Source organism: Saccopteryx bilineata, chromosome 4 (assembly GCF_036850765.1).
Source record: "Saccopteryx bilineata isolate mSacBil1 chromosome 4, mSacBil1_pri_phased_curated, whole genome shotgun sequence".
Lineage (NCBI taxonomy): Eukaryota > Metazoa > Chordata > Mammalia > Chiroptera > Emballonuridae > Saccopteryx > Saccopteryx bilineata.
Genome location: NC_089493.1, coordinates 27884430 through 27898916, shown reverse-complemented (window position 1 = coordinate 27898916; position 14487 = coordinate 27884430). Strand labels below are relative to the sequence as shown.

General features: G+C 50.3%; 1 protein-coding gene across 2 annotated transcripts in view; it reads right to left on the bottom strand.

Annotated features, from left to right (window-relative positions):
* Positions 1 to 497: 497 nt before the first annotated feature.
* MIDEAS (mitotic deacetylase associated SANT domain protein) overlaps positions 498 to 14487 on the bottom strand; it is a 68645-nt gene continuing 54655 nt past the window's right edge. For both annotated transcript variants that reach the window (XM_066272209.1, XM_066272210.1), the window contains exons 5-13: positions 13163 to 13229; positions 12528 to 12670; positions 12262 to 12365; positions 11855 to 11930; positions 11098 to 11186; positions 7668 to 7817; positions 6305 to 6517; positions 4409 to 4602; positions 498 to 4049 (exon numbers count right to left, since the gene is read on the bottom strand). In XM_066272209.1, the coding sequence (XP_066128306.1) occupies positions 3872 to 4049; positions 4409 to 4602; positions 6305 to 6517; positions 7668 to 7817; positions 11098 to 11186; positions 11855 to 11930; positions 12262 to 12365; positions 12528 to 12670; positions 13163 to 13229 (1214 nt within the window). In that variant the 3' untranslated portion in view covers positions 498 to 3871. The remainder of the gene's footprint in view (positions 4050 to 4408; positions 4603 to 6304; positions 6518 to 7667; positions 7818 to 11097; positions 11187 to 11854; positions 11931 to 12261; positions 12366 to 12527; positions 12671 to 13162; positions 13230 to 14487) is intronic.

Genomic DNA, 14487 nt, shown 5'->3' with positions numbered 1-14487 from the left:
CATATTTTCCAGTTTTTGTTTTTTTTTTAAACAAAGCACCGTGTTTAAAAGATTATATATTTCTGCAGTGAATTTAAGATGTTAGTGTTGAAAATGCGTCCGTCAAGACAGATTAGGCTACTCAGGTCGCTGGTTCAACTTGAAAACACTCTTTTCAGCCACGCGGCTTCCCTGTGCCACCTGATCACATTCTGTACCCTCCCTATTTCAACCCAGTGAAACTAAAATGTTGGAAGTGCGTCATTTACATATTTTGGTGTGAGCCAGTGAATTGAGACTTCTCTAAAATTTTGTAAAACGATCTATATATTCAGTAATCGGTATAGCCAGGCAAACACTAGTGTGTTAACTTTTCCTCTCCTAGCATCATTGGCAATGGGCTAATACACCAGAATCCTTACAGTTCATGTCGAGTAATCGCCTGCAAGCAAAACAAGGCCTACTTACGTCAATTCCAGATGGTGACAATCTCCCCAAAAGAACACAACATTCATCTCTGAATTTTTAAAACCTTATTTAATAAAAGGTTTAAAGATACAGAACATTCAAATGTAAATAAGTTACATAGGTACATTACAATCACATCAGCAAGATTTTCTTTAGTGTATTAATTTTTTTTTATAAAAAGCGCACAAAAAATAAAATCTTCAGTCTGGTCTATCACAACTGTACAGCAAGAGGTAATATTTATATATATGTACACTATTTTAATATGTAACAGTCTTTAAAAAAGGGTGCCACAGGCAGCAAACACACAAAAGGCAGTGTCTCATCATTTTTTTTCAAAATAAAAGGAATATACTTATTTATATGCTATTAAAATATTTGTACAATAATTACATACTGTCAAGGCTGTTCCTGTGCTGTTCCCTCCAACAAGGCCTTCAACTGAGAGACAAACGAGGAAAGAGTAAAACAGCTGCAAATTATTAGAGGCAAATAGTAACACAGCAAAACATGTGGAGGACATACAATTTTTAAAATTTATAAAAATATGCATACTTCCTATAATCCTAAGGAGTTAGGATTGCCAGTCTGGTAATAAATACCATCCAAGGAAAGTGAGCCCCAGTGAAGACGTTTAAATAGCTGGGGCTTGAGGATGTGTTGTATTCCTCCTTCATCTTAACCTCTGGCACATGAGAAGAATTTAGGTCACTGAGGCAGTTCAATATAGGGGATCCCTTTAGACATAAGCAGCACACGACCTCTGTGCCAGGGGCGGAGGTGGGGTGGCAAGAGGATGGGTGTGTACCTAAGCTGTGAGGGGGGTTGCTGAAGGCATGGAGGACAGTTCGGAAGCACTGCCTCCTTGGGTGGGTAAGAGACCTCAGAAATGGTCTGGAATACAGGCACTAGGTTAGTTTCATGCCCTTGCTGAGTGCAGATGGGGCTATGGGAGATGGTGTGGGAAGGACATTATAAAGCTGGAGGTGTTTGTCATTTAACTTCTTAAAGCAAAGAGCTCTGAACAGGAAAAGAAAAAGACGAGCCTCGTATGTTCACGGGGAGAAAGCACCATAAAGGATATACCCATGCCAGCTTCCATGCCTGCACCTACTTAGTTGGCAGGTGATATGCCACAATTGCATCTGCCCTCTAAACATTTTAACTTTCACACTGCATTCTAGATGCAAATCTATCCTGGGGCATGAACCCTTCTAAATGCAGTATTGGTGGGATTAATACAGAGAGGTACCATCTTGATTTTCTCTACCTACATTCACCTGGTCTGGTCTCCATGAGCTTAGAAAAGAAGAATCATTCTAGACAAAGGAGGTTGCTGTTACAACATGTCCGTAAAGGCGTCTGAAACTAAATATAATTTAAATATAAAAAAAACCTTGGGAAACATAAGTAGCACTTTGGGGAGTAGCTGCGAAGGCACTCATATTACACAAGTCATTTAGAAGAGAGCCTAAATTTGCTACCTTCCTGTTTCTGAAGGGTATTCCAGATTTTTGCAATCTTGGGATACTGGGCTTGTAGAATTTTGAGGAGAAAATTAACTGGGAAGTTGGACATCTAGGTAGCTGTCCAGAAGTCTAGGGGAGAATTTTGTTGCTCTCATAGTTGGGGTCCTATAGAACCATATTAATACATGAATGCTGACAAATACCTGATAGTGTGTAGTTTAGAAACAAAACTCCACACTCCCAGCTACCAACAGGATGTCTTTAGGCTATGTCGTAAGTAGTAGCAGAATGAATACTTTTTGGCTCCTTCCTGACATCCTGACCCTGTTGTATACTTGCATTCATTTAGAACTTCTTTTATACAACTAAAGCTGAGGAACAAGATCAGAAAAATAACTCAGCTCTGTGGGACTGGTGAGTGAAGGGGCCCTCGAGAACTTTCTAGCCCTTACACTAGTGACTCCATGCTAAATATAGCTTCTTCAAAGCCAGAAACAAAACCAGCATTCTGGCTTCCAGTCAATCCCCTCAGGCAATCTGAAAGTACAGCCATAGAATAGGTAGCAACAAGAACTGCCTTTGATCTCCCTTGCTCCTGCTAGTCTGTGTGTGGCTTTGGTGACACCTTCCAGCCTCTCTCAGCGCTACTGTCATTCCTATTGGCAAGAGCTATCAGAGCAACAAGTAGGGGTGGGGGGCCTTGGGGTCTTGGGAATGAGGGTGGGGTGGGGGTAGGGTGGGTGCCAAGAAGGTGCCTTGTTTTGGGATAAATGCACTTGGGCCTCTGGAAAGCAGGAGGCCCCTGGTCCCTGAGAGGATGTTAAAAATTAAATATTAAGAATAAATAAATAGCTCCCAAATGACACAAGTCAAGGAATGAAGGCTCCTGTCCAATCTGGTTAGGAGACCTCCCCCTCTCAGGGAAGGATCCAGAAATCTCCAGCATGCAGGACTGGGGGCTGAGCTGTGGATATCAGCGCTAGACCAGGTGGGGTGGGGTTAGGTAGCAGCTGCCAAGGGCAGGACAGAGGCAGGCAGGAAACGGGCACCGAGGAGGGGCAGGCTGGGCCTGGGCTAAGCCCCCTCAGCCCCTCCAGAGCCCAAAGGTATCTGGCACAAAGGTGGGAAGCAGGAAGAGCGAGGCTTATCTAAAGTCCCCCAGCCCAGCCCTGCGGCTCGGGCCTCAGCACAGGTCCCTGTTCTCCAGCAGGCTGGCAGCTGGACAGGAACATGGCCCTTCCCCAAACATTTGAGAAAACTTTCCAGCCCCAGCAGGCTGCTAGCAAATGACAAAGGGTTAGGTACCTGTCCTAGTTTCTCCCTGCAGGCATTCTGGTAACTTCCCTGGCAGGCAGAGGGAGGCCTGTCTGAGGCAGGATCACGACTCCCTTAGGCCTGGACACTGGGGTGCAGGGATAGCACAGGCTGAGCTCCCTCTCAGAGATCGCCAGCCACCCCACTCCTTTGTCCAGGGCTTTGGGCGGGGCCTTTGAAGGCCTCTGGAAAGGAGGAATAATGCTGCAATGGGGGGGAGTTTGTGCTTGGCTCTCCTTGGTGACAAAGGGGGACAGGGGGAACAAAGAGGCAGGGAAGAGACTGCGCAGCAGGGGTCCCCCTATGAGAGGCAGCGGTGGCGGCGGCTGGAGCCCCTCCCAGCGGGCAGCCCCAGCCAGCAGGGACTCTATTTCCAGGACAACGTGAGACAACTTCCAACAAACCAAATGCACAGAAAACTGGATCCTGCAGCCCTTAACACTGCTCCTGGGGCCTCTATAAATAAAAGAGCTGTTTATTTTATTGTCTTATTTGTTTTTTCAGAGAGAAGTCCGCGTGATCTCTCCTCTCTCCTTCTGTAGGTTCCGGGGAGCTCACAGGCTCTTGGACAAGGCCGGCGCAGGGAGAGCCGGGCGCCCAGGAAGAGGGGCCAGTCCTGGGTCTCCCGGCGGGGCCCGGCGTCAGCCCCTCTCGCCGGCACTTTCCTCCCGCAGGGCCGGCTGGTGGGGGGAGGCCGCGGCCGCCGTGGCCGCAGCAGCCGCGGCTTCCTTCTCCCTCTGCCTCAGAGCGGCGGCTTTCTTCTCCTGCTCCGCGTGGCTCTTCATGTGGGCGCTGCGGCTCTTCACCTTGTAAAACACCCTACAGCCAGGCAAGAGGGGTTCAGTAAGAGGTGTGTCCCCACCCTCCTGGGGCCACCAGGCTGTGGGGTGTGGTGGGGGGTAGGGTCCCTGGCCCTTCCTGACCTGCAGAGTACCCCATGGCCTACCCCCACCCTCCAACTTGGGGAGAGATGGGTCCCTGATTCAGTGTACATCCCTCTTCTAAAAGCTGCCCTGTGACATCACTGCCCTAGAAACCCTCTGAGCCAATCAAAAGACAAAGTGAAAGCTCAGACTACCTTCTCCTCAACCAACCTCTGCCTGGCCACCAACCATGGCCAACCCGCTTAGGTCCCCATGGAGACACATCTTATCTGTCCCCATGGAGACAAATCTTACCTGCCGCATTTTTTACAAGGGAAAGTGTTCTCCTGATTCTGGGTCTTATTAAATGTCTCTGTTTTCTTCTTCTTCTCCGTAAAAGGTAGTGCCCTTCGTGACTTCCCTGCCCCCTCCCTTGACTTCTCTGAGGCCTGGCCACCAGCAGACCCAGGGGCGTTGTCATGGCTTCGGAGGATGAGGATGTCATTGGCCTGGAGAGGATCAAACAAGGAGAAGTTGAGGGCTTTGGGGAAGACAGATTCCGACTTTTAGGGAACAGAGGACTCCTCACGGTCATACACTGCTGCCAGATGGTCCCGAGCATTCTGTCTCTTGAATCCTTCCATTGACAAGGCACTCGTTGCCTTTCCCACAACCCATTCCATCTTTGGCCAACTCCACTCTACAAAGTTGCTGGTACAGTAATTCTGTGGGACAGTCCTAGCTGCCCAAGGACTTCCTGATGTATCTGACAGGGGATTTAGTGCTTCAATTAATGACACATGTGTTCATGTTTCCAGTCATTTAGTCCACTCATTACTTCATTCCATAAATGAGATTCAAATCTGTGTGTTGTGCAGGTGCTGGGGATACAGAGGTGACCGATAGGAGTCCCTGCCTCAGAGAGAGTGCAGTTTAGTGGGAGGGACATCTAGTTCATGACACTATGAGCCACCACGGGAAATGCCAAGCAGGTGCCAGAGAGCAGAGGACACCTTGTGTTGACCTGGAGAGGTGCTGTTCAAGGCATGAGCTCAGGGGTTAGGGGAGCCCCGGATGGCCATTTGAGGTCATAAGTGTGTGCACTGGGTTGACCCTACAGGAAGAGTGCTTACAAAAGTCAGCAGAACTTCATTAAGCATGTACACGGAGCAGAGCTCTTAAAGAAGGAGCACACCCAAAGCTCAAAAGAAAGCAAACGGGACCCTGACCAGGGAGCTCAGTTGGTTACAGCATTGTCCCAAAACAGCAAGGTTACAAGTTCAATCCCCGGGCAAGGCAAATACAAGAATCAACCAAGGAATGCATAAGTAAGTGGAACAACAAACGGATAGATCTCTCTCTCTAAAATCATTAATAATAATAATAAAAAGAATGCAAACAGCTGTGTGTATGCAGTTTGTGGGGACTTTCCTACAAGCATATCGTGTACAACATCAAAACAAAGACTCTCATAGTAGTTCCCCAACAGGCCCTTCCCATCCCTACCCTCTTGGGAGACTCCTCCCTGACAAGGAACAGCTCTGGCTGGTATGTCCTGCTTCGTGGCCTGTGATGTGACAGACAGAGTGCTGTATGCACTAGGAGGATCGGGGGTGAAGCCTCAGGCAAGTCACTTAGTACCTCTGAACCCAGTTTCCTCCATCTATAGAGTGGGGGTTAACACTTTAAGGGGTTATTGTGAGGAATTAATGAGATCATGGACAGGAAAGTACTTTGCAGAGAACATGGGTGAGGAACCATTATTCTTATTCCTACGATCTCATTTTGGTTTCTGACATTCTTGTCTGGGACACAGCTCTCTGAGGGGAGCCCAGCCAGAGAGCTACAACTCACAAATGCTTCCTCAATGTCCCACACACCTAGGTTTTCAAACAAAACCTTTCTCCCTGTGTCTCAGAAACAAAAGTAGTAGAGTGCAAAATTTAGTGGCAGTCTTTGGAGTCAGGCTGCCTAGTAGCTGTCTGGTCTTGGGCCTCAATTTCCTCATCTGTGAAGTGAGAATAATGGCATTATCCACTACACAGGGTTATGAAGATTAAAGAAGTTAATAGCATAAGGCCCTGAGTACATTTCCTGCTATTATGATGATGATCACAGTCATGTTCCTGCTCTGCCCTCCCTCCCACTCCCTGGGGCCCAGCTCCAGCCCTTCTCCTGGCCCTGGGCTCCCCCAGTGGAGGTCACACTTACCGACTCATTGGCCTGTAGTGTCTGTGTGGCTTTGACAGCCGCTGCCCGCCGGCTCCGCTCTCGCCCCTCTTCCTGCTCCCCTTTCTCCTGGATTTCTGGCACCTCCTCCTCCCCCTCCTTCCTGGTCTCCTTTACTTCCCTCTTGAGCTCCAGCCTCTCTTCACTTGGGGACTCTCTTCTGGGAGCAGGCACCCTGGGGAACTTCTGGGAAGTCTATGGGGGACAAGAACAAGGGCAGTGAGCCTCGAGCTCAGTCATGTGGCCATAGTGCACTGATTCTGACCCAGCCAGGGACTCACCTGTCCCTGCTAGTCCTGGCCTGGCCTCCTGTGCTATGACTCTCTGCCCTCCCTCACCTAGTCTTCTGGCAAAGAAGAGAGAGCCTTGAGCCAGAATGGACCCAGGGGCTGGGAGGGAACATGCTAGTCCCTCCCCACCGGCCACTTGTCTTCCTGGACGTGTGCAAGACACATCCTTGTGCAGGGTAGTCAGGTGGAGCCAGGCAGCAGAGACAGCTCCATTCTAAACTCTCTTGTAACACTCTCTGTATCTCCACGCCCTTCCCATCTGCCAAAGGGAGACCAAACCACCCCTCCTCTTAGAGCAGCATGTTACCAAGTATGGACTTGTAACCGCAAGATGGCTTTAGGTGGACACGTGGAAACAGAATTAAATAACATTCTCTTTCCATCCTAATTATGTTAAAGACAAAGTCTTGAGTTGGTGTTAATGTGTCTTTTATGCTTTCTCTAGACTTAGATAGGTCAGGCTCTTCTCAGAGCCTGCGCAGGTAATAGGTAGTATCCAGCAAGAATTCAATAACAGTGTTTGATTTTGATGCACTATTATTTTCACTAGTACTTTCTATGGCAAGTAATACTGGTTTTCTGTTTATGATTGTGATAGAAAGCTTCCTGTTAGAGTAAAAACTGAGTTGATTTTTAAAAATACTAAGTAGTAGCACAAGTGGTATGTGGAAATGACAGAAACAGCAATGGTGACATAAGGTAGGAAACAGCAGAGCTCACAAAGGGAATGCGAGAATGGCTCCAGTTTGGGAAACAGTGTTAGAGGTCTGCTATGAGGGGTCAATAAATTGATGCTGGTACAAATACTGTGGGAATTTCCCCCAAGTTCTGCAGCAACACAAGGTATTATTACTACAACACTGGCCAGTAGAGAGGGGAACCCAGAGGCCCACAAGCAGGGCCGAGGGCATCAGCTCCTTGGGGCTGTCAGGGACACTGCCTTCCTCTCTCTGCCCTCCAGGGCCTCCTGGAGGTCTTGGCCTCAGCCTCTCAGCTCAGCCCTGAACCCAGGCCTAGCCCAGGTTCTCAGCAGCTGGGGCTGGGAAGGGACTCACCTTAATATCCACTTCAACCTCTTCCTGGGCTGATTTATCATCACTTGTATCCACGTCCCCAAAGGTGAGTGTCCCATTGCGGCCGATTTTCACCTGCTTCTTGTAGGTGTAGTAGAACTCCACACACTGGGCCACGGTCTTGGTCTGGATCTGGTGGGAAGCCCAAACCTGAGGTCAGACTTTCTGGTCCAGCTTACCTGCCTGGGGTACTCCAACCTCTCTCACGTCTACCCCGAAGCTTTGCAAACGGTAAACCCAATCAAGCCCCCAAATACAAGCATTTCTCCAACATCTGCTCTGTACAAACCACTGCCCAATTCAATAAATCAAAGCTCCAGCACTTTGTGTGTGTGTGTGTGTGTGTGTGTGTGTGTGTGGCAGAGAGAGTCAGAGGGACAGATAGAGACAGACAGGAAGGGAGAGAGATGAGAAGCATCAATTCTTTGTTGTGGCTCCTTAGTTGTTCATTGATTGATTCCTCATATGTGCCTTGACCGGGGGGGCTACAGCAGACCGAGTGATCCCTTGCTCGAGCCAGCGACCTTGGGCTGAAACTGGTGAGCCTTGCTCAAACCCGATGAGCCCGCGCTCAAGCTGGCGACCTCGGGGTCTCGAACCTGGGTCTTCTGTGTCCCAGTCAGACACTCTATCCACTGCACCACCGCCTGGTCAGGTTCAGCACTTTTTTTTTTTAAGCTAAAAAGGACAACATGGAGCCACTGGGGAGACTTGAATATGAACCGCATATTAAAGAGTATTATCATATCATATCAGTTTAAGTTTCTTTGATAAGGATATTGTGGTTTTATAGGAGAATATCCTTATTTTTAGGAGATATTTGGGTCAAGAGTCATGGCATATGTAAATTTTAATTACAAATTAAAATAGAATAGGTACATATTCAAGTTTATATAGAGAAAAAAGAAAGCACATGTGGCAAATGTTAACTGAAAAATCTAAGTGAGGGGTACACAGGTGTTCATTATACAATTCTTTCCATTTTCATGTAAGCTTGAAATTTTTCAAAAGAACAAATTAGAGGGGGGAAGAATTCTGGGCAACCTCCACATTCAAAGCCAGGATAGATCTTGCAACATAGGTTCTCTTCATCAATTTGGACAAATGATTTTATTTGTCTCCAGGATGCAGCAACTGACAAGTGAGGGTGGAGAAATGTCAGGTTATCAAGGGAAATAAGAAAGCCCTGGCCTGACCTGTGGTGGCGCAGTGGATAAACCTTCGACCTGGAATGCCAAGGTTGCCGGTTCGAAACCCTGGGCTTCCCTGGTCAAGGCATATACAGCAAGCAAGCAATGAACAACTAACATGAAGCAACTATGAGTTGTTATTTCTTAGTCCATGCTCCCCTTTCTCTCCTGTCTCTGTAAAATCAGTAAAGTAATTTAAAAAAAAAAAAAAAAAGGAAAGCCCTGGAACCCTGAAGAGGAAGCAAGAGGCCCAAGCCTTGTCCCTAACTCTGCCCCTAAGTAGCTGGGCTGCCTTAGACAACAAGTCTCTTCACGTGAGTGGGGTGAGCACTAGATGATCTCCAAGGGCCTCCCAGGCTCTGAAATCCTAGCCCTCCCATTTCACAAATCTACTTGGTCACTGGGTTTGCTTTCTAGACTCCCTTTCCACACACAGAGAACACAGAGGCTGTTTCCTCAGACTCTCCCCAGCCCCGCAGGCTCCCAGACTGCTCAGCCAACTGCTGGGCAGCACTGCGCTCCTGTCCACAGAGCCCAAGGGGTCAGTGAGGCTCCTCTGGGCCTGAAGAGAAACAGACAAGCTCCATCCCAAAGGAACGGCCAAATCACGAATGTATTAATTAGATCCCATTTGCACTTTTACTATCAATGCTCTCTGATCGTCTGTTTGACTATCGGTCCATTCTTTTCAGTCAAACATTTGGGGCACTTCCATGAATTTCACGGTCGTGCGCTTCCCAGAAATATGCCCAATTGGGAACCCAGCAAAGGTCTGTCCTCACAACAGGGTCCATGTAGGAGAATTAATTCATCAGCAGTCTGTCCAGTCTCCAGAGCCTTCCGTGGCACAATGTACCATTCCAGAAGGAAAGAGCGCATTCTTGGAAGCCCTTCTCCCTCAGTGGTCTACACAACTACTCTCCCACAGCCCAGACTTGGCCAGATGGGGCTGGTAGGAAGATGCGAGTCCTCAGAGTAGCAAAGCACTTTAGTTTCCCAGAAGGACAGAGAGAGAGGACAAGATAAGTCTAGGAAAACTAGGCTCGGGCCTCCTCTGCCTGGTCAGCTGAGTCACTGGAAAGAAGCCCTGGGTCTGACAAGAAGTGGGCGGAGGCCCCCACCAAAGTCAGTACATAGTCTCCAGCCCCCTGGGGATGGCCCAGCTCCGCCTGCAGCCCTCCTTCTCCTCTTATGCAAGTCACTATTTTAAATTTGATGCCACTGAGTCTGATGCCCAGTCAGGCCTCCCACTGGATTAGGACTCCAGAGTGTGGGCCCTGGCCGGTTGGCTCAGTGGTAGAGCATCGGCCTAGCGTGCAGGAGTCCCAGGTTCGATTCCCTGCCAGGGCACACAGGAGAAGCGCCCATCTGCTTCTCCACCCCTCCCCCTCTCCTTCCTCTCTGTCTCTCTCTTCCCCTCCCGCAGCCAAGGCTCCATTGGAGCAAAGTTGGCCCAGGCGCTGGGGATGGCTCCATGGCCTCTGCCTCAGGCACTAGAATGGCTCTGGTTGCAAAGAGCAGGGGTCCCCAAACTTTTTACACAGGAGGCCAGTTCACTGTCCCTCAGACCGTTGGAGGGCCGGACTATAAAAAAAACTATGAACAAATTCCTATGCACACCTCACATATCTTATTTTAAAGTAAAAAAAACAAAACGGGAACAAATACAATATTTAAAATAAAGAACAAGTAAATTTAAATCAACAAACTGACCAATATTTCAATGGGAACTATGCTCCTCTCACTGACCACCAATGAAAGAGGTGCCCTTCCAGAAGTGCGGCGGGGGCCGGATAAATGGCCTCAGGGGGCCGCATGTGGCCTGCAGGCCGTAGTTTGGGGACCCCTGCAACAAAGCAATGCCCCAGATGGGCAAAGCATCGCCCCCTCGTGGGCATGCCGGGTGGATCCTGGTCGGGCGCATGCGGGAGTCTGTCTGACTGCCTTCCCGTTTCCAACTTCAGAAAAATCAAAAAAAAAAAAAAAAAAAAAAGACCCCAGAGTGTGGTCACACTAACGAAAGGTGAAGAAAGGGGGCTTAGAATCAAGAGGGGAAAGTCCTGATCTCATTCCCTTCTTGTTTTATTTAGAAAGTTGTCTCTGAGGCTACTCGGTGCACTGAATCGAGTATTTTTTAAGAGGGCTTGGTAAGCAACTAGAGGCCTCTACTGGCAGAGGTAGCTCCTGCCCTCAGTGACCCTGGAAACAGCACCCCAGCTCACCAGCTTCTGCACCAGGAAGAAATCCTTCTTATAGATGGCAATGCCCTTGTTGAACAGCTTCCTCTCAGACATCTTCCACTGGTCGGAGCCTGCGGGGCAAAGAGGGAGCCAGGGTAGTGAGGTGGGCAGGATGGTGAGCACCGCTGGGGGACTCTGACCAGCCTGCAAATGTGAGGTCAGCCATCTACACTCTGCTGCTGGCATTCAAAGCTGGCTCCACAACCTGCTTCTGCCACTTACTAGCCGTGCCTCTCAGCCTCTGAACCTCCCTCTCGTTGCTTGTCAAATGGGAATAATAGAAGCCACCTCTCCAGTTGTGGGGCAGGCAAAATGAGATAATGCACGTGAAACCCTTGGTGCTCTTCCTGCCACAGACGACACGTGCCACTCACCAGAGACTAATGAACAGCGCGGCTGCTATGACTATGCCCGCTTGGTCAATGTCCAGGGGGTGTCAAAGTTCCAGGTACCTGGTGCCAGTTTGGATGGCACTACCTGGGTTCCTGTCCCTTGTCCTGTGTCCTGGGCTTCTCCGCCTGGATGGGCTCCCGCCTGCCCACGACCTTCTCCCTTCATCTCCAGGGCACAGTGAGCCCCTGGAGAGCTCCCCCGACTCTGGTGTCAGTTCCCTCACTCTGGCTCTTGGCTTATCCATCCCCACCTCCCCATCCAGGCCTGGGACTTGGCACTAAGTGGGCCCACTGATGGGAGACCCCCTGAGGCTCCAGGTCCTGTGCCAGCCCCCAGCCAGGCCCACCTGTGTAGTGATAAGTTGCCAGTGGGTGGTTGTGGGGCCTCAGGGGCATCTTCAGTAGCAGCTTATTCAGCGTTTCCTGAAAGGGAAGTGAGGAAGCAGTCAGGCCCTGGCAGGGGTTTCAGTGGGCAAATGCAGAAGGCCTCCTCAGGCAGCCACTGATGGAGAAAGCCCTTAGTGACAGCTCTGAGGGTGGGGACCCACTGACCCAGAATCAGGGACTGGGGTGGATGGCAGGGCCCTGGAACTAGGGTTGCCAGGCTTAGGCTGAGCCCCTACAATCCCCAACTTGGTTGGAACCTCCAGCCTGTCTCAAATCAGCATGCCAGCAGGCCTGACTCCTGGGCAGCAGAGCTGGATCTATGCCAGCCTCCCCAAGGGTCCTCCCCTCACTGCGGGCAGTGTCTCACCAGGATGTCTCCCCTGGACTCGTGCAGACAGTGCAGGGCCAGCTCCTGGTTGGTGCCGGCTCCAGGGACAATGCTAGAGCAGGCAGCTGTCAGCAGGTCCTCCACTGGATTGCAGGAACAAGGGAAGGAGAGCACACGGGGAGGGAGGAGAGGAAATCACTTTCAGGGCTAGGATGGGCAGGGTTAGGGCGGTGGGAGGGGGTAGGACTAGCTCACCCCCCCCCCCCCAGTGGCCATCTTTGCTTGCTGGCTCAGTCCCCTCTCACCTTGCCTCTGCTTCTCCCGGCTGCTCTCTAGGTTCTCCCATGGCTGCCACACTAAGTCGGCCTTGTGCGGGTCTGCAGCGGCCAGGGCACGGTCCCTCATTGGGGGGATTTCCGCTTGGAACCGCGAGCCTACGTTGATTCGTCTGCAGGGTGGAAAGCGCAGGGAGTAAGGCTCACCTTGTGGGGGTGGGGAATCTGATCTTCTCCCTGAGGGTGGGAGAAGATGCAGCTGGCAGCTGGCAGAGGCTGAGCATGGCAAGGCCTCAGCTGGGTATAGAGAATATGGCCTCTAAGGACAGCCTGGCAAGTAGCACCTAGGACCACCAGAAAGGCAAGGCCCAGATGTTGGAAAGGGGAGAAGGAGCTCCAGGTTTACAGACAGGGTAGGAGTCTCTTGGACTAATCTTCTAATTCTCAGAGGCAAATGCAAGCCAAGCTGGTCCCCTCGCTTCCCCGTGTCTTTCACACAGAAGCAGGGTGAGGGAAGTAAAGCCCAGGACCAACTGTAGAAGCCCCGAGAGGCTTCAGCCCTCTGCAGGTCTGCAGGGCCCTCCTCTTCTCACAGGGCCTGTGGAATGCCCTGGTCCCCACCTGGCCACCCTCACACCATGGGCCAGAGTCAGGGCTGAACTTACGGCTCGATGCTCACTGGGGTGGCTTCCCCCATCACAGAGAGGACAGGTGGGGTGACTTCAGCGCTATCTACGGGACAAAAGGGCAGGTTGGTAAATGGCACCCTCCTCCCTTCAGCAAAGCCCTCCCTCCCCAATCCTAGGAGGCTGCTCTACATTCATGAGAAGGCCAGTGGTGACTCACAGAGGTTCACACATAGAAATCCAGCATCCTAAATCTTGGCTCCTGGCCCACAACAGTTAACATCTGTGTGACTTTACTAAATATGTGGGTGCCTCTATTTTTCACGCCCACTGAAAGGGGCTATTCCTACCTATCTCCTAGGGTTAACATGAGGATTGAATAAAATCAGGCACAATGCCTAGGCCTGGGAGCTCCCACACTACAGAATTAACTCTAACATTAAACTGTGAGTGAACTATCACAGAAGCTAAAACTTTCAGCACGCTAGTGAGGTGGTGAAGGAGATTGCTATTGCATTAGTATCTTCTCACTTCCTTGCTGGGTTCTCTGCCTCAGTTTCTCTTGAGCTAATTTTCTTAATGCCTCATTTGATCAAGACACTCCCTTGCTGCAAAAACAAAATCTTTGCTGACTCTTCTCCACAATGTGAGATAAAACCTGTACTCCTCAGCAGTCCCCTTCGTGTCTGCCTCCCACCACCCTCTTGCCTGGACCCTGGATCCTAGCGGACTGCTTACACGTGGCCCCTCACATGGTCCTACCTCCAGGGCCTTTGCCCCACTCATCTTCTCCGCCAGTGAGTCGTTCCCGCCCCCTTCATAGTTCAAGCTCAGCTCTAGCCCCACCCGCTCCGGAATGCTTTCCTGCCTACCCCAGGCTAACAGCCTCTGCAGATTTCGATAGGATCTGCTTCATTTACTGATTGCTGATCACACACCGCACGGGAGCTCTGATTTTTTTCTCTCTCTCCATGTCAACTCTCTAATGACCCCATGTTCTCCTTAGAGCAGACCATGGTGCCCCATACATTACTGGAGCCCTCATGGGACCCAATTCAAGGCTTTACCTCTGAGTGCTCAATAAATACCCAAGCATGGACAGACCTTTCCTTTCCTGCCAACCTGGTCTCTACAGTGACTTCCTTCTGCACAACCCAGGCAGGGAGAGAAGCTTCAAATCTTGGAGTGGAAGTCGGAGGGCAGAGGCCAGCCAGCCCAGGCGAGCCATTTTTTTTTACCCTCAGACACCAGGGGGCACTAGAGAGCTAAACCATAGGATCGGTCAGGATAAACGGTTAATTTGTGAACCTCTGGGAGTGTTTACTCACACTTAATCCTCTCCACCACCCTAAGAGATAACATTA